The sequence below is a fragment of the Wyeomyia smithii genome, chromosome 2 (assembly GCF_029784165.1).
Source record: "Wyeomyia smithii strain HCP4-BCI-WySm-NY-G18 chromosome 2, ASM2978416v1, whole genome shotgun sequence".
NCBI classification, from domain to species: domain Eukaryota; kingdom Metazoa; phylum Arthropoda; class Insecta; order Diptera; family Culicidae; genus Wyeomyia; species Wyeomyia smithii.
The window spans coordinates 100,935,372-100,961,629 of record NC_073695.1 but is presented as its reverse complement, the minus strand read 5'-3'; the positions used below and the strand labels follow the sequence as shown (position 1 = coordinate 100,961,629).

General features: G+C 36.6%; 2 protein-coding genes across 9 annotated transcripts in view; both read right to left on the bottom strand.

Moving 5' to 3' along the window:
- The window catches only part of LOC129724685 (neurocalcin homolog), a 324,802-nt gene that overhangs the window by 17,253 nt on the left and 281,291 nt on the right, over positions 1–26,258 (bottom strand). The window contains exons 1-3 of one of the 2 annotated variants that reach the window (XM_055679788.1): positions 5,597–11,565; positions 5,094–5,536; positions 1,873–1,991 (exon numbers count right to left, since the gene is read on the bottom strand). In XM_055679788.1, coding sequence (XP_055535763.1) covers positions 1,873–1,991; positions 5,094–5,163 — 189 coding nt within the window. In that variant the 5' untranslated portion in view covers positions 5,164–5,536; positions 5,597–11,565. Of the gene's footprint in view, positions 1–1,872; positions 1,992–5,093; positions 5,537–5,596; positions 11,566–26,258 lie in introns of those variants that run through there. The other variant, XM_055679787.1, reaches the window with a different exon arrangement.
- Positions 20,894–26,258, bottom strand: part of LOC129724684 (neuronal calcium sensor 2) — a 273,798-nt gene continuing 268,433 nt past the window's right edge. For all 7 annotated transcript variants that reach the window (XM_055679786.1, XM_055679780.1, XM_055679781.1 and 4 more), the window contains one exon: positions 20,894–25,224. In XM_055679786.1, the coding sequence (XP_055535761.1) occupies positions 25,048–25,224 (177 nt within the window). In that variant the 3' untranslated portion in view covers positions 20,894–25,047. The remainder of the gene's footprint in view (positions 25,225–26,258) is intronic.

Genomic DNA, 26,258 nt, shown 5'->3' with positions numbered 1-26,258 from the left:
AATTGCTGCCTCTATAAATCTAAAAAGAGCTTGTCGTAGCAATGGAATGATTGCAATAACTTTTGTCAAAAGATTGTAATAATTATACTTGATAAAGTTTTTAATTTTCCTACAGCAGCAAGCCGAGTGTACAAACCATAAACGATTTCAAAATTTCATTTATAATCCTTTGCAGTGTATTTCCTTTGTGTTAAACAATGGCTTGACAAATACGGTAGAGCATAAAGTATTTGGCTGGTTTGAAAATTAGTTTGTAAATCACAAGCTTATTTTCTAAACGAAGTTCATAATTTCTATTGGTACCAGATATTTAATCTTGTCAAACCAAGTTACAATAATCTCAGTTATCTTGACAGCGTGACTAATGTTTGATTCGAGAGATGAAGCTCCAGGATCTTTGTGATAGACTGCATATGACACGAAGACTTTTTCATTTTACGGAAATGGTTGATACAATCAGTTCAATGTCGTTGTACATCCCACCGATGAATCAGGAGGATCTGAAGTGAATATATTGTACAGAAATGGATCCAGGATTGAACCTTGAGGGACACCCCCTCTGACAGAGAACCTTTTAGATCTTGAATTCTGGTAGACAATATTCGAACAATTTGGTATTCTTTGAAACTTTGATTATAAAAATTGGAAAACACTGTCGAACTTAATTGTTGTGTCTAGAGGCTCCAGTGGAATAGTCTTCAGATTTGTAAGCTCAAATCATACCAGTAACTCTGAGTAATTGATGGGTTGCGGAATGCCTATGGAGAAATACAGGTGGTCATCTGAAAAAATTTATTGATCATGTTGAAAATAATTATCTCAAACAATTTCCTATTTGAATTAAAATCTAATACAATTAATTGCAAGAAAAACATCGAAGAAATGATCATCATCTTTGATTACTGGAATAGGCTTTAAAATAAAAATCAATCTCTTATTAATAAAAGGTTCCCCACATACCCTTGTATAGACGCTACTTTATAAAACGTGTCATGAATTATTATTCGATACCACAAACCATATTGCCCAGTACTGTCTGTCACGTTGTCTAATGTTAACCTAAAGCAAAGATTATTTTCCAGACAGTGAAAAATTTAATATTCACAATCAAAAACGTGTCGGAGGAGGAGGCCACTCTTCGCTCGAACCATGGCCCACAAAGTTAATCTTTGACAGCGTCAAACCAGCAACCGGCATTACGCTTGCCATATTTCGTTACCGTTTTTGCTTTCACAAAAACGCCAAGTCTTGTAAGATAAAGCATATCACTAGCCGACTCTGCTTGCACCGTAGAGCGAAAATAAATTTAATCTTTTCGTTGCACACCAGAATGTGCTAAAGGTCAAAAAATTAAACCTTCTAACCATTTTGTAAGCACGCGAACCCTTCTATTTTCACCTGCAGCGGAAATCTACTATGTGCTGCTCCACTGCGGACCCTTTTGAACTAGAAAGAGCGAAGCTCTTGTGAGAAACGAAAGAATCTAAAATATTCATCAGTACCTATACACAGATGAAAACTCCTTCAGGGAAATTAAGCCGGAAGAGGAGGAAATTTTCACGTTAAAGGAGATCATAATGGTTATACTGAGCGCTCACTCAGATAATAGGTTCAAGCTAGCTTATTAGACTTCTTTGAATCAATATTTAATCAACTGCAATTCATGTAATAGTCTCGGGGTAAATTCCATCCTAAGCAAACACCAGCACAAAAGTCATATCCCAAAACGCAAATTGTTTGCGCCAATTACGGACGAAATTACGGTAGGGTTTAACTCCGGGGTTGCTTCAAAAGAATGCTGCGTTAACCTTTGGTTCGGCGCGGTTACCTAAGGGCATCACGTACAACGAAACTATATTGCGCAATACTTACCTTACTTGCATCTCCGTAGGGAAAAAAGTTGCCGTAAATCTTCTTGAATTCCTCCACCGACAAGTGGCCGCTGGGGCAGTCTTTCAGGAAACCTTTGTACCATTCTTGTATCTCTGCGTCTAAATGGGGTGAAAATTGAAGTGAAAAGAGAAATTCAGGTGGATGATACATCAAATACATTGTGTCGAAACGGGGTTCGCGGTTGGAGTGCTGTAATTTGTGTGGCGTGAAAGGACGTGAAGTGTTAATTTATGTTTGGTACTTTACGGGTTTTCGAGATGGATTTTTTTGGATAGAGAGATGTAGAGTAGATATAGCAATCGGTTTGTTTCGACTAGATATATACTTCGATTGCAATAAAATTTTGTGACATGCCAGGTGACTATCAAGGATTCTTTAACCATTGAACATATTCTTTTTGCCAAGAATCTGATAAATATTTTGAAAAGGAACAGCTTTCCTCAAATGTTAGTCTCAATGTCTAAAAGCTTACGGTGCGCATTTTTCGTGAACTACAAGCAAATCTTTCTAGTGCATGACGCATGTCATATTCACTCGTTCAATGCTGATCGTAACTCAGGAAAAAAAATAATTTCAGGAAAAATACTATAAAAGTAAAAGTTTAGCATAAACGCGATGAACATCAAATATAAGTTTCTCACGCATATCCATGTCGAATATATCTTATTTAAATAAGCATAAATTGCTGAAGAGTTACTCTGGAGAGTCCTTTTGTTTTTATGCGTGTTCAGTGTTTCCAGAAATTGATTTATTTTATATGTCAGTACTAGAACCCACAGTGAATGTGCTGTCGCCGTCGCCAATCGGAACCAGCGGCGTCATGCCGAGACGCAACCGCTTTTAAGGCGAAAGTATTCTCAACTCCGGCACCGAGGCGAAAATATAATCAACGCACAGGTCTCGTTTATTTAAACTCGTTTTCTTCTTCATTAAGCAGACAGTATGTGAGTAGAGGAAGAACGAAAACTAAGCGAACTGGAAATATGATACAGATCACACAGGTCTATAAGAGTTATCAGCATCAGCTGACTCTTCTGTGTGTGATGAGACATTCCTTTCAGTCCATAAATAACGCTTGCACAGCAGTGTGTGTAGTTAGGGATGAGCAATAGAATAAGTCGACAGCGGAATGTGATACGATATAGATTGTGGAACAGTACCACCGTCCCCCGTAGTTTAATTGGTCAAAACACCATGCCGGAGACAGGGAGATTGCGGGTTCAAGTCCCGTCGGGATGCGGTATATTTTTCCAAATCTGTATCATATTTCCAGTTCGCTTAGTTTTCGTTGTTCCTCTACTCACATACTGTCTGCTTAATGAACTTGCGTGTTAACGGGAAAAGCCGTTGTTAAAAATAGAAATTCAGTTCGTTTTCTTCTACTGTATATTTTTCTGCGTTGCGTTTAACCATAAAAGGTAAGTATGACAGGCTTCTTGCATCAGGATGAATCGTTTGTTATTTACGAAAAGGTGTCCTAGCTTGGAAATGGTTCAATAAAACCGAATTCGTTGGAAATAGAAATCAAATCTGATTCGCTATAGTTTTAATCGAAAATTCAATCCAATTTGGTTTTTAAGTGAAGAGTTTTCCAAATGATGCTCCTCGTCAGATTTCAGGGTATTTTTCAGTTAACTTTAAAATAAAAAGAGAACCAGAGAGAGAATTGTTAGAAAAAATACATTCACGATTTTGCTGAGTTTATTCTTTCCTGGGTTTTTGTTCTGGAAATATATACAATTTCCAAAGACTTTTCTAGTTTCTGGTAGTGTAAGCAGTTGTTCTGTTTTAAACTGCTACCGTCCTACAAAAAGTAGTCGGGATTCGTTGTAAATTTTTATCATACTCTTCTTCTGGGATCTTGTTTTCTCATTGAGAAAAAAGATCGCGTTGTTTTAATTAAAAAAAAATACGAAAAGTTAAATCAAGCTGTTGAAAAACTTTAAGGTGTTAGTCAGCTGAAATGAAATGAAAGGAGCGGATAAACTGAGCCAGTCGAGAGTTAATGATTATCTGACCTAAATATCCAATTACAAGTGTCTCTGATTCCATTACAATAAAAAACCGTCAAAACTAAAATAATATGTTCGCAGCCATTGTTTTGTTTTTTTTTTTAAATCAATTTCACTTGAGCATTCAAGTTTTAAGATAATTTAACACTGATCTCAAACATTCTTTTCTCCGATTTGCATGTGCACCTTTCCATGCATGGTTGTTAGACAGACTGCTCGAAATTTGGATTCCAATTTACAATGTGTTAGCAGCCATGTTATCATCGACACGAAGCACATATTCTTCCCCGTCGTGCGATCCGAGATGCACAGATAGAACGTATCCAAAATTGAAAAAAAATCTGAAGTGTTCCGATTTCGTATTCAACTGCTTGCTGCTCGGGTACCGTCAATAAATTCCTAGCTATTTCACATGACTATTTCGAAGACAGGAAACAGGATTCGGTAGCATCGCAGATGGCATCAGGCCAATTTGAAAGAGAAGCAGGTAGAAGGAATCCGATAAGGGATTGCGATTTTGTGAGTTGAAACTAAATGCCGTCAATTGTTTCTTCACCTAAACACAAACATTCGAAAAGCCTTTGAAAACTCACTGCTTTTTATTGCTCATTCAGATTTAATGTAGAGAGTATTGCACGAAAAAGACAAACCGAACTCGGAAATCCAATTGTCAACTTTTGGAATGTTCATCGCTATGCAGGAGCTTCTATTCCGTAGTGCTGCTGCTGCTGCTCTTCCCGAGGACAATAGAGTGGATGTGATTTCCCGATTCCATTCCAGCTAAAGTGTGTTTGAATTGTCTGCGGGCAAACAACCGGAGTGTAAAACTCGCTTCGTTCAAACACAGGCAAAAAAGTAGATGAAAAGATGTTGGCTCATAGCGGGCAAGCTGCACTCAGTTTATACTGTTCTTTTGCGATAAAATTTCGTGCGTTGTTGCTTTGCTTAGCACTGAATGTTTCAATTGGACTCAACAGATAGTTTGTGGTGTCTTGAAAGCTGAGATTACCTTGCTATGGAAATGGGAAAATTTCCGTACAATGAGATTAGTTACTAATTTAATTTGCGAAGCGTTCTTCCGTACAAAATTGGATTGACGAAAAGCTCAAACCAATCGCACGTACCACCATATCCAACCCATCTCGACAGAACCGATAGATTCCTCAAGAGCTTTCCGTGTTTACTCACCTGAAAATTCTGTGTTCTGCTTCAAGTCCTCCAACACCTCTGGCTTCAGTTTGCTATTTTGCTTTCCCATTGCTGTAGACGAGGATAACGCTGTACTTTATGGTTGCACTAAAACTTTTGACTATCTCACTAACTACACGCTAGAGGGGATGGCTTAATCTATGAACGCCTGCAAGAGCGTGTGGTTATATCCTTTTTCTGTCACTCGTAATGATAATTCTCCCAGCAGAAAAGCAAACGCGTTCAGCGCCGTACTCGAGAAGGAAACTAGCAGCAATCCTCGTCACTCGTTTGCGGTTTCCACCCTTCCTTCGGAATAGCTTAATTAAAGCCACCACTTGACCCGTTCGCCGGTCGATCAATCAGTTTCCAGTGCAGGTTAGTATCTTACCGACCCCTTCCGTTTGTTTTGTTGACCGGATACACAGGAAGCTGCTGACGGTCTAGTGGGAAAAGAAAAACAGAGTCACTGTTAATTGGTTCTGTTTCAATTTTATACGCACTGATTTAATCAAATTTCCGCCCACGTACGGTGCCCGACCAGTGGTGATGCGGAAATGCACTGCAGTACCAATTGGAAGGTTTGTCTGATTCAGGAAAGTGCTGGCCATATCCACTTGAGGCAGCGTGCATTTTTTTCCAGTTCAAGATGGTGGAAGACGAGTGAACGAGTAACGGAGCGAGACAGAGTGGGCTTCCTGATTGTTCCACTCAACTTGTGAACAAGAAACACAATTATACCTACAATTTACTGTTCCGTCTGGTTTATGAAAACTTTTAAAGGATTCCAAGGTAGACATGATGATGAAAAACTGGTTTATATTAAGCGCTAAAAAGCGCACATACGAACCGGCGATGCTTTTTAAGTAGAGATAAAGATAGCAAAAGTCCGTTGTTATACATCGGACAGGATGGCATTCTTATTGTTGTTTGACAATTATAATCGCAGGTCTAGCGGCTTCATTGAGTCAAAATTCTTTGGAGGATAGTTACAAAAAATTTTCTGTTTCGAATTCTCTACGCCAGCGCAGCGCGCGGTTCTCAACCTTTTTTTTTGTCCGCGTGGAATGTTCTTGCAGAGTGAGAGAGAGTAGTAGTAAATTTGGTTAAGGCTCAGGTTTCAAATTGAACTATGGTTTGTTTGATTGCTATTATAGTTATGTTTTAAGAGCAAATTTGAGCAACAAATGAAGTATTATAAAGAAAAATGCTTAGCCTGCCATTACTGATTTTTCTTTCGCGTACCCCCTGAAGGCTGGAAGTGTAAGATTCATGGTTTGAAAAGAATTTTTTCAATAGAATCAATCTAGCAACAGACTTGATTACGGGCGGTCGTTATTTTCTACGCACGTACGGGGACTTATATATAACAAGAGTCTAGCAAATGTTTAAAAGATTAACTTAGCCTTTACAATCGGACTTCCTGAAGTTGTGTCTCAAAACGGTCAAAGTTTTACTTTTCTGACGCAAGAAACAAAACTTGGAATGGTGATGTCAAATGTCGTAGGAGAGTATGGATCGTCGAGATCTGGTGTTATTTTTAATTTGTTCCAATCGACTTTCTGAGAGTAGAGTTTCCGAACTGGAAGTCCAATTTAAAAAACCTGAATCAATCCACCTAGTGATGCAGAAACCTTTGTTATACTAACTACCTATTACTTTATACTTATTAGACCACTAAACCACAAATCGTATTCCAACGTAAGTCCAATTCCAATAATGAATAAAACGAATTTAAAAAATAGTTTTCAGAGGGTGAACCAAATACCATCATCGAATTAAAGCTTGACGTGGGTTTCGCAAATATTATGGATGTTGTCACTGGAGTATATGAGTGTTATATTTTTGATCACAAACCAACATTTAAATGCTAGATAGAAGAAACTAAATTTTTTTCTTGAAATAATCGAGCGTGAGGAAACAGCAATAGATAACAATGATGCTGATTTCTTACTAGAAAAGCAAATATGTATGCTAGTTTATTGCAGTTCTTTTTTTTTAATCCCCGTAATCCAGGTTTGAATATCACTTTCGCTTTATTTTTAAAAATCGCAGGACCTAGAATTATGAATCAGCATCTTATATTTTTTACGAATTGAAGCAAATTTTCACAAACCTGTTCTCGAAAAATTATAGTTCAGAATTATACAGGAAAAAACTGTTCATGAAAGTTGTCAACTTAATTCTTTTTCAAATGCATTGTCTGAAAATGAAGGTTTTTACGACATTTGCGAATTTTGGATTTTCAGAGTGCAGTCGAGAACATTATTCTTTTCGATGGTCTAGGCTGAATGATAAAATTCGAAATGAAGATTTTATAAAACTTGCTGCGGTAACGAGAAGCATTGTAGCATTGCAAACGGGTGGCACTAACATATTCGTATGTAAATAGGTCTATACATCTTTGGTAAAGCTTTTCAAAATATCTGCAATTGTGTTACATTTCAACACTGTGAGATCAGATTTTGCTACAATGTTTGGCTCCCGAAAGCTGTGAAAGATTCTTATTCTTCGCAAATCTGGGTTCAACGTACAATTTAATATATATTTCAAAGTAAGTGAGAACGGAAGCATCACAAGGCAGAAAAGGAGCTAAGTGAGCATTTTAGTTTTCTCTAAAACCCAATTCAAATTTTTAAGAAAAAGCTAAACGGTAATTTATTTACACCGCGCTACGAAGAGTGTAAAAATTATGCAAAGTTGTCGATGATTGTTGTTTTCTTTTGAGAAATAAATAACGATACGAAAAAAGAAAAGAAATAGTGGGATAAAGAAGAAGAGAGAGCAGGGAAAGAGAGATGAATTATCCAAAAAGTAAAATATCCCATGTCTGAAATATACTTTGGTCAAATTTCTACAATTCAAGCTACCAATAAAAACTCGCACTTAGTATGGTTTTTAAAGAGCTCTAGAGCGTTCATTTGAGCATGCGAATATCAAAATCGGAATATGCGTTCTGTAAAATGAGGGTTTATTTTGTAATTTTATGTTTCGATTCTGATATACTATACATATAAACAACATATTTACAGATACATACATACAAGCACACATACACATAAATACAGAAATCGTTCAGTTCGTCGATCTGATTCGATTGGTGTATAACACATGGCTCTCCATGCCATTCATTTTGCCTTAAAACTTAAGTAACACACGTTGGTATAGAATAGTTGTCGTTACCTAATCCATGACATCTCTATCATCAGAAAAGCGCAAAACATGAAGGCTAATAGAACAAGTACCGATAACAGCATGATAGCAAGCCAACTTGATAGAATTAAGTGGCAAAATACATCTCGAGTACTAATACGGCAATGCGCAAATCTGTTGCTATGACAACTGTTAACCAGCGCATGCGCAAATGTGTTGTGTCGGCGCAGTGCAACTAGATCGACAGTAGCTTTTATCAGTGGCAGTTTTAATTGATTATAAATTGATGACAAAAAATAATTTTCAACCTTTCAAAAAGAGTTGTTTCTTTTGCTTGAATATTACAATTGTTTTCGCATAGCTTCAGCGTTATCTGGATATACAATCTAACAAAAATAGAAAACGTTGTTAGATATACAATAACAAAAACCTGAATTGATATTGGTTACACTGCAGGCGTTTTGTTTATCTTTTGATGGCACGTTTTGACCCGTTTCGAATAAATATAGAAATCGTTCATATAATTTAAATATTAATTTGATCAAGTATTTTTAAGTTGAGTGTTGAATGCTACGACTGTTGTACTAAGGAAAAGCATTTTACAGGTACGTAATGTTGTTATTAGATGGTGTAATGTCTTACGAAAAGACCAAGTGATAGTGATTGTTATTTTTGAACTCATGTTATTAAAAAACATCTCCAAAACCAGAAAAAAATGAGCTTGTTTTTGAAATGCGGTTGTATTACTGATGAAAAACAACTTCAAACACAATATAATAACACAAGTTTTTAATTGCGCGTGTAGTACACTTTTATGACTACTTTCGTTGTAATCTATTTTCTAACATGTTTTGTGTGTTACTTGGGAAGTTAAATTTCTAATGTAAAAAATACTCTTTGATCAATATTTCGAGAACTAAGCCACTAATCAAAAATCCACTCGGTAGCATTCTGGGGGACCGCAGTAGCTTTCGTTTGCGTATAAGATCTTCAAAATCGGATATTGCGTTCTATATGAAAGGTGCGTTAGTATTTTGCGGCACATACATACAGACAACATACATACATACACACACACACACACACACACACACACACATACACACACACATACACACGAACAGACATTGCTCAGTTCGTCGAGCTGAGTCGAATGGTATATACGGTTCGGCCCTCCGGGCCTTGGATCTATTTTGCGTTTTTCGACCGATTTTATAACCTTTGTTTAGTATAACAAAGGTAATAAAACAAAGGTAATAATAGTATAACAAAGGTAAAAAGATGTTTTTGAGAAAACATCAGATCTCGAAATTTTATGCATTCCTAAGAAATTTATTTTCAAAGGGAAACAATTTCATGCATACCGACAATTTCATGCATACCGACTGTGCATTTTATCATCTTTCAAAAAAGTGAAACTTTCACTAGGGTTTGCAATCCCGGGAATTACCTTTTCCCGGGTTTCCCAAATCCCGGGAACAGAAATATTGCTTCCCGGAATCCCGGGATTCCCGCGTTTCTTGATAAATTCAGCAAGATTTACTATAGTTTTCTATGCAAAAGTGCAATAAAACTATATAGAGTAGTGAGGGGCAAAAGTAAGCTCGGGGTAAAAGTACGCATTGGCCTTTTCGAAGCATACGAGCAAAATAAACTGGCAACATTGTATGAATTTGCAGTGTTATACCGTCTGTTATTCACACATGTAAACACATAAGATTCCGTTTAAATGGGGCGAAGCTATGAGGATAGTTGTGTTTTGAGCTGTTTTGATCTAATTTTTTTAGTTTTGGGAACTATGATTGACCTATTCAGAAACTACAGAAACTCGAAAACAACAGAGCCCAAAAAACTTTTGTATAATTGTGGTTTGTAGGGTGAATTTGTTTTGCCGGAAATATTTTGATGTTTGTCATAAAACTCAAACCAGTTGAAAAACTCATTGTATGGCGTAAGTACGCATAAACCGCGGGGCAAAAGTACGCACTAAGTGCCATTAACCGTATTGAAAAAATGTGTTTTATAACTATGTTTTTGTACAGAAATTACTCAAAAATAACTAGTGATATGCGGATGTGCTCCGAAACTGAGGAATATTATGGTTTCATGATTTTCTAAATGGAATCTTACAACCAATTCAATAGTTTTGTTGATATGCTTTCAAAATGGTCCTTCCGGAATAGATAGGGGCTTCTAGAAGCAAAAAAAAACAATGAAAAATACAAGGCCAAATTACCATCCAATATTTATTTTCGCAACTGAGATGATGTCCACAGATCAGAAAATGGCCCAAAAGCCATTTTGAATTTCAAGATGGCGACTTCCGGTTTCTAGAAAGCAACCTGAAATGGTCGAATACCCTTCAATATGTGTATCTCCGTAATCGAGATGATGTCCAGAGACTGGATAACGCCCCTAGACACCATTTTCGATTCCAGAAGGCGTCTTCCGGTTTCTGGAAAACAACAAAATGTGTTCAAATACTAGGTAATATGAGTATTTTCGGAATCGGGATGATGCTCTGAGACCATTAAATGACCCCAGACGCCATTTTGGATCCCAAGAGGTCGACTTCCGGTTTCTAGGAAACAACCCAGAATGGTCGAGTACCCCCCAATATGTGTATATCTTAAAATCGAATGACGCCCTGAGACCGGAAATCGACTTCAGACGCGATTTTCAAATTCTAGATGGTGATTTCTGGTTCGTCTGGTGTCGTATTCAGATCTCTTGGCATCATACTCATATGCGATGGTATTTGGTCAATTTTGAATGTTTTCCAGATACCGGAAGTTACCATCTTGAATTTAAAAATCGCGTTTGGAGTTTCATCATCCCGATCCCTGAAATACTCATATTGGTATTCGACCGTTTTAGGTTGTGTTCCGGAAACCGGAAGTTACCATCTTGGAATTGAAGATGGCGTCTGGGATCGCACAGTGCGTTGACCCATAGAAAAAGTTGAAAATATGATGTTTTTTTTTCGTCATTTTAAACTATGTTTTTATGTTAGTGCAACCTGCTACCATCGTATGAGTGTTTTTGTTCAAGTTTATGACGTCTCTGACACGCGTAGTAAGTGGAAACAAAAACAAAGGTTAGCGCGTGAAAAAGCACGTGTTTCAAAAGATTGAAATTGGCGCATAACGCATTCTCTCTGATACACAAAAACTAAGTGACTTCTTATCGAAACTTGGCATGGATTACATGAATAAAGGTTTGTATAATCCATTTATATACAATTTAGAGTGATTCTTGTTGCGAAACATCGTGAATCAGTCGGTAAACATAAAGTTATTCACAAAAAAAAAAACGGAAAACATCAAAATTTTCAAACAAGTCGTGAAAAAATCTACCAATCTTTACCAATCTGAGATTTATGTTGAAAGTTACTATGAAAGGCAAAGAAACAATAGATATTAACTTCAACTGCTAATTTGTGCGAATTTTAGACTTTATTGCATTTTTGTAGATCAACTTGCGCGCCAGAAATACAAAACCTTATTTGAGAAGTGGCATCAGCAATCAATTGGCAGTAAAAATGATGGAGTTTTCTCGACAACGGTGGAAGTATTTTGGATTGGAAGATGCTCCTAGAGCCAGTGAGCCAGTTGTGAATCGATCAAATCTAACTCTCTAGTCCATAATATTATCAAACTATATCACACATTTAAATTTGTCACTAGTACCATAATTGGTTCACTTACCCTAGGAGATAAGTAAAGTTTTGGTCTTTTGTATAGCATTTTTCATAAAAAAGTCGTTCAAATAGAAATTGTGCTGAAAAAAAGCCTTACACGAAGGATTTTAACTTTTGTCCAAACTTTCCATATGTCCAACGCACTGTAGATCGTTTCAGGTCTCTTGGCATCATTTCGTTTCCGAAATAACTTATATGGGATGGTATTTGGTCAATTTTTACTGTTTACCGCGAACCGGAAGTCACCATCTTTGATTCAAAAATAAAGTCTGAAGTTGATTTCTGATCTCAGAGCATCAATTCGATTCCGAAAATACCAGTATTGGGTGGTAATGAAGGATTTTTGGTTGTTTCTCGGAAACCGGAAGTCGCTTTTTTGGAATCTAATATGGTATCTGGAGTCGTTTTCGGGTCTCTGTGTGTCACCTCCGATTCCGAAAATAAATTTTATTAATTTGTTTCTATGGCCTCTAGAAGTCCCAGTGGAATCTCTTCTGGAAGGTAAATTTTTGGGATATATCACCAAAACACCCAAACATATCTCCAGAAAACCGAATTCCCGTGAGTAAGAAAATTATTGCGGGGCACGGCTTTAACGCAGCTAATAAGAATCAGTGCAAAACCTGCGAAAAACAATAAACTTTTTTAGTGGAATAAATACACTGTTCATACAGTGTGAACTTTTGCCCCGTAAACTGCGTACTTTTGCCCCGCATGCTGGGTAAAAGTTCGCATCTGAGTATTGTTTCTAAGAAGTGAAATTCTCATGCTATAATCAAAATTCGAAAAACTCTGGTAATACATTTTGGAGGCGAAAGGTTCATGTACCGCTTGGAAACAAAACCAAATTTTATGATAATTGTTTGCAATAGTTCTGTTGCAAAACCAATTGAGTGCGTACTTTTACCCCTCACTACTCTACTCTATTAAAACATGAAACTGACGACGTCAAACTGTATAGCATCACTAAAGGGGCCTTTACACGAAGCGAATATTTGTTAGAAATGATGGTCAATATTTGTTCGCCAGCAAATTATTTGCTTCAATTATTTTTCAAAAATATCTGCTGTCTAATTCAAAGCAAAGCCTCAAATATGTTTAGAAATCACCATTTGTGGTTGATCACACAGTATAATTAGCTGGTAATTATTTGTACAATATTCAAGTTTCATATGTACAATTCATTTTATATCCTCAACAGACTTCTTGAAAGCTCTCCAAGTTTCATGACACCAAATTTTAACCGATACTAGCATATTCTTCTGCAAAATGGGTAAATGCCGAAGCTAATCCAATTTTAAGCCCCGAAAATAATCCAGCTGAGGCATGAGGTTATATTACTGGGTTTTATGCAAAGTGAATAATTTACTTGGTATGCTCCAGCCAAAAAGCGGAATGAAAACAAAAACAGATACACCATAGCAGTCCTTCGCTAAATCGCAAAAAAAAAACACTCGAATTTCGACATCTGCTTGAAAAATCGCGCAAATTCAGAGGGAAGAGGATCTGAGGGAAGAAACATCACTTGTAACAAATTTTGCATTATATCTGTTGAAAACTGTAGAAAAAATAGCTGAAGAGTAGAGTTAACTCGCACATAACACTGTGCAGAAATAAAATGTTTCAACCTACGTATCAGTATAAAAATTAGAAGAAAAAAATACTTGAGATAAGATCAGTGCATGTTGAGGAATTTGATTTTGGAAGTTTTTTTGGAAAGGAACAGGTAATACCTGCAACCCGCATAAAAAAGGTATAAACACGCATAAATTCACACGCTTTATCAGTTGCTCAGTTTAAAATTGTGATGTTTTCACTGTAAAAATTTAATTAGGTCAGCATAGAGAAGAATGATCGACCCAAGTTGTTTTTAATGGGGGGAGTTTGTTCATGACTTGAGTTTGATATCTGCAAACTGATAGTGATATCTCAAAACTATTACAAATGTGTAATTAGAACACTTAAAATTTGTTTGCTTAAGGCTCATAATTCGTAGAGATTTAAATTTGCTTGTCAAGAAAAGGGAAATAACGTTACAGTTAACATAACTGCTACTAATTGATTATGAAGAGAGCTCATAGTGGCTATTGAGGATTGCTACGATTTTTAACGACAGATTTCTCATATTATAAACACACTTTGATTGCATGCTGGTTGAATTGATCTGATTAATTATTATCATTTGTATCGTAACAATTTACGATACGTCCCAAGTACTTATTCTTGTCAGATAACCTCAAATAATCTCATTCATTTTGATAACGTGCTTATAGTTTGGTTTAAGAGAACAAGCTTTAGGCTTATGAGCAAAAATTATCAATTGAGTTCTAGAACCGTTGGGAGTAGGTAGAGCATATATTTAGTTGTTATGCAATCAGCAGTATATGACACAAAAACTTCTTTATTTTAGGGAATCCTTAATCCCTCGAGTAAGGTTACTTCCAGAAACACTCCAAGACCAATTTACAGGTGCAGCCAAATGAGCAACAATCGCAAAAAAGGACCCAAACTACAATTACAACCGATTCCACTCGAGAATGAATTATACGATTGATAAAAAAGCAAGCCTCCTATCCCAAGAAAACCAAAGTTGTAAACTTAACGTTCTGAGCGTTGGCCCATGACAATTACACATTGAATAAAGTGAAAAGATTTCTGTCAAATGATTTTCGGTTGAACGAACTTTTTGAACGAACTGTGTTTCCAATTATTTTCACCGGAATCACAGCAAGTGATTGAATTTTTCCCACAGTGAAAAAAAAACTATAAATTTTTGGGAAAATCAAAATTTATTTATATACAAGCCGCATGGAGACTACATCGGATAATATTCGTAGAAGATAAAAAAAGTCGATACCTCCCTGCCTGCGCCTGCGAGCGTTGGAGTTTTGCAATACCAATGATAATAAGGGGGAAACTTTTTCACGTTTTTCCCATGAACCCCACATCGATGAAGCGCTGTTCAGCGTGTCAATGCATGAAAAAATACGTCCACGTAGCGCGAAACAGTAAGGGGGCCATTGCTAACCTTATTACACTGCGGCCCCTCCATTAAACGATGGTTGGCCTTCTTCATTATGAGCTAATTGAATCCGATGATTCCATCTGGGTCGACCAAATGGGCAAAGAATAATGACTATGGAACCCGGAAGGCTCTCGGGAGGGAACCAGGCGATGCCGTGTGGAAGCTGATTCGATTTTACAAACAGTGATAGCCGTCCTGTACTGTGAAAACAGCAGCAAACGAACCCGCCGCTGGCTGGCAAAATAGGTCTGCAGGGAACCCGCTGGGATGTATCGTTGCTGTGAATTTCTACCTCGACCATTTTATTCTACTGCTCCTCAGACTGAATCAATGATAAAAGAATACGTGCGGGACGAGTCAGAATTCAATCAATTCTCCTACAGAGATGGAACCTAATTTGAGCCACTAACCTTGTGAGGCAGTTTTTAATTTCTTACTCTCAGTATTGCATCTGCAAAGGACAGATAAAAGGATACCGGTTGATTGAATGCTGCTACATCAATCTGGAGACCTTGTGTTATTTTAGTGGACTCCTATCGATAGAAACCTCACGTCGAGACCAAAAATGACCGATGAATTTTTCATGGAAGGCTGCAGCTTCACTGCTGGCGATTCGCCTTTTATTTGACTTTGTTTTTTGATGGAATTGTAAACCTTTAAAGGCGTGACAATAAGAGACTTTTCTCCTTTAAAAGCGAAAAAAGAGATTGCTTATGTTCGTTTGTTGAATGCAACTGAGCGATCGTAAATGATAGTCAATTTACGTGGCATGATAGGAGAATAAGACTGGATATATTTTACCTTTATAAAACATTAGTTTATGGGAAATGGGAAAAGCGGCTGAACAACCGATCAGACTTTTCCTCAACTTTTGCGCCCTTCTACAGCACTGTTGACCGGATAGCTCGGTGGGTGGAAATTCAATTATCGTTGTCAGAGGTACTTGTTTCACCGTTCGCCCGAGGCTGTTTTGTTTCGTGAGCGACATTTTTTATTGTAGTCTTCTCATTCTGCCCGGTTGCTGACGACGGGATATCCCCGGGTACCGAAGCTGAAGCCCATCTGTCCAGACGCAGTGCTGCAGCATTTATTCTTTCATAGTCAATGTTTCTGCTCTCCGCGGGGACATCGGAATCTCTCTACCCTGGTGGATGCCACCCACACCACGTTTCCACTCAATATTGTTTTCGATTCAATTTGGAGTGGATGAAATTGAAAATAAAAAATTTTATTTGTAACACTTGAATTTTCTTACCCAGAACAGAACAGGGAAAGATAAGATATTTGAAATGGTTTACGATAGTAGGTACTATGTGAACCAGCTTCGTTAGGAACCTACCGTGCGTATCGTCTGGCACAATAAAGTGTTACATTCTTTGACGCCATTAAGTTTCGATCGTTTAATTGCGGCTGTAAATATTAATTAGGAATTGTTAATGGAACGAATTCAGTTATGCTGCCGAAACTCGTTGGGCTTAGTAATTTTTTGTTCAAATAATATTCGGATAGGCAGAAATAATGGACAAATTTAAAAACTAGATAATTATTTGAATTGCAACGATAAAAAATGCGTGCTAAAACATTGTTCTAACTACGACAGATTACACTTCAGCTGGACCAAAGGTTACGCTAAATCTTATGAAAATACCTTCAATTTAAAAACAAAACCTCTATGAATAAACCTCAACTGAAGCTAAGGTTACCAGTCTTCTGTTCACTATCTGGCAGCAAAACATAAATTAAGTAAGAGACGAATTCGAAATTCCAAAGCGAAACTCGGTTCATTTGCAATGAATCTGAGCGGTAATTGTTTGGCCGTTACGTGACGAGTTTTAATTGAAAATTATATTTTCGTCCTGTCTCTGGTTATACAGAAACAAAATCTTTCTTGTGCTGCCTCAAGCAAAGCCACAGTTTATAAGAAACAGATTCTGACTGTATTACATTCTTATTTACACATGAACGGATTTGAAGTTCATTTGTAAGATAAAATTTTTTTCCAAGAAGTGCCCGTTTCAGACAATTTCTTATAAGTCATCCCTTAAAACATTAAAATTTGCGAAACTAACTATATTTTTATCAAAGAAAATATGGTTTGTTAGATTTATGTGGTGTCTTCAGCAAAGTTGTAGGTCGTCGCAGAGAATTATGTCATGAATTTTGTGCTGACGTACATCAATCTTTGGGGTTATCTCCTGCGCGAAGTGTCTATTATGATAGAGATATTGCTAGCGTCTAAACGGTTTATTCGATTGGTATAGTGTTTTTGGCAAAGTTGCAGATTATAGTTTTCTCCTTCCAAAAAATATTTTCACTGTAAAAAAGTTTAGCTCTTCTTTCCATTTCACTCTAATCGGACAGCCATTAATGTTCAGTTAACGTTTTGTAGTTTTCGAGCATAACTTAACCACTAGTTGTCTTTGTAGTCCCTTGTAGTGAAGAGTTATTTCCCTAACATGGAAATCAGAAAGGTGTGATTGCAAATATAATTTAATAGACTAGCAATGTTACCCAAATGGCATATCATTGGACAAAATTTTCTTATCGACCAATGGTGTATACCGTCTTCGTTATGTAGAATTTTGTCAGTTGCGTTTTCCTGTAAACCTTTTTTTAGTAAATTGTGTTTGCTTTTCCTTGTACCAAAAATTTGCGATGCATTTGTGGTTGGTTTATTTCCCTAACACAGACATCAGATAAGCAGGCTAAATGATTGCATGTAAACTTTCACATCTGTCGATGGTATACAACATCTTTGTTTTGTGGAATTTTCGTCAGTTCTGGTATTATTGCTGGCAGATGCTTGTAGATCGTTCATTGCAATTTTTGTTCAGTTTTGTTCTAAGGTACTGAAAATTTGTTTCCTCTACACAGACATCAGAGAGACAGACTAAATTATTGGATAATAATGCTTATTGGTATCGATATCGCATGTGAGCCAATCTCTTGGAGAAAACTAATGATGCAGCAATGTACTAGCATACCTGTTTAGAAGGCAACGGACCTCCAGTTTAATATCCATACCATTCGTAGTTCTACACGTTAAACCTGCGTTTGTGCACTTAGGCACATACCCACATAATTTTTAGATAATTATTATTAATTTTTTTTTTCATATTTTTTTTTCTTGAGAGACAAAATTACCATCTACAACTTTATTGAAGTTGTCACACCGATCAAACACACCGTTCTGGCTCTAAAAAGATTTGTAATAATCAATACCTTTTTACATAAGTACTTCCCAAAAATGAGTCGGGATAAAAAAATTGCTGATAGCACAAAATGACATCTTTACAAAGTTTCAGCCATCTGTGCAAAGTTTCAGCCAAACAAAAAATAAAATTAGAAATAATAGACGTTTTTTAAAAGAATTGCTCAGGTGTCCTACATGATCCCATGTAATATCCAATACATTAAAACCGACTTAGATTTAAAACGGTGACATCGTGACTGAATAATTTATATTAAAATGGGCAACCATTTCAATCGACCATTTTTCATCTGGCTTATTTTTACTATTTGCATTTTTTGCATCTAGCTTTTGAAATGCCGATTGTGTGATGCTCGCCTTTGCACACTGTTTTCAAAGCTGCAAAAACGGGATCAAAATTATTTTGACCCGAAAAAAAATGATTTGAGAGCCGCAGTGCCTTCAAAAAGTTGTTTCTTATAAAATTGTGCTGCAACTTCACTCAGCAAAGTAGATTGTTAATATGCAAAAATGAGAAAAATAAAACTAAAGTGAGACACACTTTAAGGTAGATTTATCACAAAATTCCAACTCATTTAAAACGAAGTATAAATAATAAAACATCTTTGCTGAAGACACTACGACTTTAAAATTTTTGTTTTTTGAGTGAAAAGTAATCAGTGTAAATTGACGTGAACTTTACCGAAGACAATGCGGCTTTGAAATTTAAGTTTTCAGGTCAAAATAATTTCGACCACATTTTTACAATTTTGGAAACAGTATGCTTTGGCTTGGTTTAATAAAGCACGCACCACTCTAAGTGCCCGTATCAAGTTTGCTGTTGCCAGTACCAGCATGTTTTCCTTCAAGACATCAATTTTATTAACATTCTCACTGCAGGTTGCTACGCACCTTCTAGATAAACTTTACCTTCGAGATATCAACATAGTCTAGGCTCATGGTGGCAAATATTAGAAGACCTGTTGGGACGGGGAGATTCCTCAAAAATGTTTCCTGATACTAATATAGAAGATAAAAGGATAGACAATTATTTTAAGTTGGTCTGACAAGGTTAAGTACTTGGGACTAATTTACGATAAAAATCTTATTTTCAAAAAGCACATTAAGTATATACAATCAAAGTGCATCAAATATACTCTCATTAACAGGAATTCTAAACTAAACTGTTGATTTACAAACAAATTTTCAGAGCAGCAATGCTTTATGCTGTACCGATTTGGTTGAGTTGTTGTATAACAAGGAAGAAAACGCTTCAAAGAATTCAGAATAAAATTCTGAAAATGATTTTGAAGCGTCCTCCTTGGTTTGGTATACTCGAAATAATAGACTTACTGGTGTTAATGTTTCAACACCACTAATACTATGTCAAATAAAATTATTAACAATTTTCGATAAAAATCGTTGCAATCCTCAATTGCTACGATAACCTCTCCTTATAGCCAATAAGTTAGCAATCAATTTAGTTGTAAGTTCATTTCCCTTTTTCGACAAGTAGGTTTAAATCCCTACGAATGATAAGTCCGAATTGCGGAAGCAAACAAATCCTAACAATTAAAATTACAAATTTCTAACAGTGTTGAGAAATGGTCATTTGTGATTGGCCACACAAACTCATTATTTACTTATATTTATCATAAATACCTAAGATACTAACAAACCCTCCTTTGAAAAAACAAGATAGACGGTTGGCATCTGCTCGTGGTGTCCGTGCTAGGCATGATCGCACGAGATTGGTTTTGTTCGCGGAAATTCTATCTTGAAACTTTTCATCAATTTTCGCTGCTGAGCAATGAAGTAGTAATGATAACTGATATATCAATTATTAATTTTTTTTATCTATCCAACGATACGTGATTATTAAAATCCATCGTTTATATATACAACATTGTTTTTACAATTACTTTTGAGTCAAAATAGTTCAAATACCTGTTGAAAAGACATGTCTCCTCTAGTCAAAAACATATACAAAGTTACATTCATATAAAAAATACTCATGTTTTATCATTTACCTGTTAGCGTGGAAATACACAGCAGTAAGCGAATAGTTGAATTCCATCAAAAGAATGGGTGAAACTCTGGTACTGCTAGAAAATAACCATGCGTTCACTTTATCATCGGTATCGATGGAGGTGCATTGTTTATTATGGATGAAATTTTGTGATAATTGAAACAAGAGTTCTGCTGTCAAAATGTCATGTGATGTTATCTAATTCTCCTAAATATACGAAAAAAATATTAATATATATGTAAATCACAGTACAGATTCGTACAATTTGTAGCATTCTAGTGAAGCCAAAGATTTACGTATTTACGTTTGGTCTTTAGCAAACAGCTTCGCAATTTTCTGCTAGAATCTAATAAAAAGTATACAATACGGAACAATCTGCATAAATTAGGATGAACCGTTCACTAAACGATAGCAAACACCTTTAAATTAAATTCCTCTATCAAACGGTCGGCTGTCAGCTGCGTCACACCGGTAAAAGGACACAGCTTGTGTCACGCAGCACGCTCGAGCGGATCCACCACCACTGAGGCCCCTAATCGAAGGTGACAACATACTTTTATCTGCTGTCAATCCCAAACCCACAGCAGTTTACAACAAGAAAAAAAAAACACTACACAATGGCACGGTCGAAAGCGAAAAGAGCACAGTAAAACCGTCGCCGTTTTTCTGGTGGTGAGAGATGAAAGGAAACCACAGCGCAAGCTTGATGGCGAATATTTTTTGTTGTCACTTTGTATTGACTACATGTATTTTTGTTTTCTGTTCTTCGTGTTACTTCTCGTAAGCCATAAACAGCCAGAATTTGTTTTCACGTTCTCAAAGGACTTGGTAGTAACATTAATTTGATTTTTTTTTGTTCGAATTTCTTGTGTTTTGCATGTTTTTGTCAAAGGTTTGTTAATTTTTTTGGTGTTTTCTCCTCTCTTTTTTTTCATTATGGTCATAAAGCGCGGGATTTTCAAAAATTCGTTATCATTGTTTTGCGATTGTTCTTCGAGAAATAATTGAAAACGAAAGAAAGGAATAATCCGAGTGTTCTGAGTGCTAAGTGTCTAGTGTTTTTTGTTTTCTTTTTCTTAGGTTTGCATGTGTTGCTCTTTTCAGTTTTTATCTATTCTAATAGTATATAGGCTATATTAACATTCACTTTCTTGAAAAGAGAGATTTATAGATGACGACTGCTTTGAATAATGCTCGTTCTCTTTTATCATATCAGCTTTCAGCTTGACTCTGTTCGCATTCTATAGTTAGTTTTGACAGTTGTTTGATCTGAGTTTGCTAAATACTTTAAATATTTTACTTATCTTCTGTTTTCTTTCTTTTTTGCTTGTGCTAACACATGTTAAAGTTTTGTGCAAAAATGGATTCGTGTTTCACATTTAGTAGTTTTTGTGGTATTTTTCCTTTTTATTTAAATATATGAAGTATAAGACTTGCCGTAAACTTTGTATTTTTTTTATGTTCGCTTAACTTAGTATCAGTAGTTCGAGAGTTTTGATAGAAAAGTGATCTCGTCTTGGTAGTAGGAAAAATTGCCCAAAAATTGAACCGAACACGAAAGATTCACTAAACTAGAAAATTGTACACTTCTTAGGGTAGACTGGTGGAAACGAAGTTAGGTTCATGTTCAATGCTATAAAAATATTTACAAAAATACATCTGACTGCTTCTAAAAATATACAATTGGTAGCTAAAAGGCTTCACGGTTTACAGACAGAGAGTACGCTAGGCGGGAAAATCAGTGAATAGCAGTGTTCATACAACATTCCAGCTGTGTGAAGCACGTTACAAGGGTTGTCGAGGGACATTTTAAGTTCACGTACGCAGTTAATAGACGAATAAAATTTTGAGTGAAAACCTTTATTGTTTCCGTTTTCGGGGCTCGGAAATAGTGCTTCGTTAACGTGTGTACTACGTTCCAAACACCCAAAGGAAATTGTGGTTAAAATTGATCGGAAAAATACTGTTCCGTTTCGCCCTCAATGTCTTTCCAATCAAAACATCACGCAGAAACGATAACGGGGATGAATCTGATAAAAGAAATGCCAGAGCTTTTCGCCCATTTTCTTTGCGATACTGTTTCTGTTAACAATTGCGTTTCGGCAGTATCGGAAAAATAATGATCCTCGATATCTAAAAATAAATCCCCGCTATTTCGGAACCGAACATTCTCAATTGAAGGTATTTTTTGTGATTGCAAGATTGCATTCACCTATTTTCAGAATTTTGTTTCGCGTAATCCAAATTTCCTTGATTGTTTCAATCTAGACAGGGCGCCTTCGGGGGGCGAAGCTATAAGACCGGTAGAGTCACGTAGATCGAGGAAAGCCAGAAAACCGCCGCATCGCTATTTTCAAGAGCTTCATTTTGCTTTTACAGTTCAATTACTTGAATCGTAGGGAGTACGTTTCCAGCAAGAAGTTTGTTTTCTTGATTCGCACAAAAAAATGCTATCGGCTCTTCATCGTAACGAATGCAGACTTCAATACACGTAATCTTATGAAATAATAGGTAATTCACTATATTCATCTTAAGCCTGCCAAAATTACTATTAAAGTCCCAGTCATCATCCGGCCTGATCCAAAGAAGAAGAAAAAACCCAAATCATGCCGGCCCGGATGCGTTCTTTGTTGGCGTCGGAATAAATCTGCTGCTCGGCAGCCCAGAAAATAAATCTATCGGTGATTTATGGCATTGGAATCAAACTTGTTTCCACTTGTTTTGACAATAACGTAGTAAAGCAAAAAAAAAATCCAGCGAAAACAAAAAGAGACGATAATAATCGAGCAATTTGCTGCCATGTTGTTGTCCGTCATTGACGGATTGTCTGAAAACGCTGTTGGACGCTATTCGGACGTCTATTGATTTTTTCGAGAGCCCGCGGGCTTTTACTTTCGCGTTAACTAAGCTCTACTCGGCAGTGACGTACAATAAAGGAATCGAATAAATCAATCAACGACGACTAATCCAACCAACGCAACGCTGATGTTTTTTTATTATTCGTGAATCGTTCTAAGCCTTTTAACAACTAATGTCAACTGGAGCTGAACTTGAAGGTTAGGATTTTATTTTTTACTGTAAAGTTCAATCTGCTTTGATAGGATCCCGATAGCCGTGAGCTGCGAAAACATGGGTTTGCAGTGATTTGAGTTGATTATAGCAAAAGTTTTCTGCGGAATGCTTCCAAAAGCAGTGATAAATTTTTTTTCTCGTTAACCCTCGCAACGCACTGCATTTAGCAAAGCCATCATCGAACGATAAAAATGGTCGCCAAAAGTGGCAGAGACTAGCTGAGCTCCCGCCTGCGAGCTTCTACGTACGGTGTACACATACATTTACGCCGAGCAATATATGAATAAAGTTTCCCATTGTTCGGTTTGCGAATGAGTGGGTTGCGTGTAAAGAATATGGAATGAAATCGTTATTGGCAATACCTTGTGCCCTCGTTCCTATGCTAATACACGTATGGGTTCGAATGGAAAACCCGGCAAATAATGTTAGAAAAAAAATCTAGTTTTCTAAAGTGAAAATGCAACTCGAATGTTTCGAATGAAAGAGTTAAAGTTTCTGAATTACTCATCAAATATTGGTTTGGTATGATTGGTACTAATTGATACCGAATGTAAAGCTTGTTGGGCCACTTAACCGGAGCTGTGCTCCAGCGCTATCTATCTTAATTAGGGTCAACACCTACCCGTTTGGGTGGTAGAAAAAAACACCGAAAAATAATGCACTTGAAAATTCACCACTACTGTATGAACTAGGGAAATTTTAACCAAATGACATTTGCTTGCACGGTAGGAGCTGCATGCTTGTCCTAAAACAAGAAAGAAAATGAATTCCGCCGTAAGACCGGTTTTGATTGTGACAAAAACTAACGAATCGGTTTTTAAATACCTTCATAAAATGATAATTGCACTGCGAGGATTGGTGAATTCACACGTCCATTATCTTGCCGGATGCAACGATGGGCTGCAGCTACGTATTCAACAATCGACAATTTTTGTTTGTATCTTTATATGTGGCCAAATACTGCCCATCTATCATGTTTGTAAAAATGATCTGATAATGGTTAGCTTGTCTGTCCTATCATAGCGCACTTGCATAACTACTCGAATGATTATCGTATTGTTTTTGTCTCTATCTTGGTTTCGCATCGCAATTCGGCCCTGTTTTAGCGTGAGGTTTTGCAATTGTATTAATTTACGCTTCGGAAAATAACAATTTGCCTTTATTTTTTTCTGTGTCAGTATGTTTTGCCATTATTCATATGGCCTGCACTGGTAAACAAAAAACCTTAACAATTTACTCATTTATCTGCGTTCTTTTTTGTGATTTTGTGTAATACTCGGGTGTTGTGGTGAAAAGTTACCGCTTTAATAAATATATATATATATATATATATATATATTTTTTTTTCAATATCATGCCTTCCGCCCTTAACTATGAGTACTCGTCTTTCCTGCTTCTTGTTGCTGGTTCAGACTAGCAAAATTCAATTCGTTCGCCGGTAGCAAGTTACTGCTTCGGCGGTTATACATTTGGTTTGTTTTTTTTTTTATGAAATTTGTGATTATTTACTTACTCGCGAAAATTCCCTAATGGTTGTTTTTACTCGAATTTCATACTTCTCTCCGCTAATTTATGGGGGGCCTTGACTTTTTGTGTCACTGACAATGTTCAATTCGGATGTGTTTATCGCAACATTCATCGCTAATTTTATGTGTAAGTGAAATACCCTACAAACAACTGTTTTGTGGCCTGTTCTGTTGATTTTTTTGTCTACTCTGCGATGCTTAAATGATAAGAATATCTAGCGTAGCTACTTTTTATTTATTCTGTGTTTTTGAATTAAGCTTAAGGTGCCAGCATTTTAGACAGTTCTTCATCCTGCAGACAGCCTTTGAGGAACTCGTCCTGCGTCAATTGGCCATCGTTATTTTCGTCCATCTTGGCGAAAATGTTTTTCGCACGCTCCTCCGCCGAATCTGCCGGTTTGTTCGATGAGCACGCTCCCAACATGTCGTATATCGCCTGAAATGAACGAAAACAATAAAAACGTAGCGTTAGCGAACAGACAACAAAACAATTATTAAAATAAGCCCTCTAGGCTATACATCCATCGATCGTAATAATATGCTGATTGTCATATCATTCTAATAATTTAGAGTGCCCCGATGCTCAAAAACAAAGCACCATTAGCTTCCATTTCACAAATTATTAATATCAATTTCACTGGAGTCCTGAGATGAAATCGTCACGTATCAACATTGTCTCATCGGGATGATTCATTCATTCACGTTTCATTTCATTAAACTCACTTTAATCAAGAGACTATTGAATCCTAATGACTCCCAATTTAGTACACATGCTTCTTACAATCGACATAACCAATATTGAGAATTGGAAAATCTATCGATGATCATTTTTCACTGGAGCTTTAGCTGTTGTCGTTGTCATTGTAGACTGGCTGGGACAACTGTGCAACTGCTCAACAATAATTGATTAGTCGAACGTTTTCCTCGCTTTTTCTGTCGCCATTACATCGTCGGAAGTACTTTTCGTGTTCTGTGCCTGCGACGATTTTTTGAAGGGACCTTTTTTCAACAGATAAACTGATGATGATGATTTTGTTTTGAGCGTTTTTTCGACATTTAATTATAAGAATGGAAGCTTTGATTCTCAATGCATAGTATTATCTTTTTCTCGCGAATTTTCAACCTGGGAATGGTAAATATGTCCAAATTGTCAAAAGGCCTGCCAAATAGCGTATTGATACTGACACTGCAATTTTATATCTTCAGCCTTAAAATGGTATCTGCACTGCACTTCTTATCTTCAACCAAAACCAAAAAACCAAAATTCACAGGAATGGATAAAAAGCTTTTATTTTTTCTAGTTTGAGCTCTACGGCAAAAGCAGAGTTTATCAATGTTATCAGCAATGCCACTAGGTATTTAGAGTATAGTGTCATGTTTATTGCTTATCTGTGCATAAACTATTACCTTTTTTCTGTCTGTTTGTTTACTGTCAGGCTTGTCATTTCTCTTCACTAGCGTGTAGAAGAA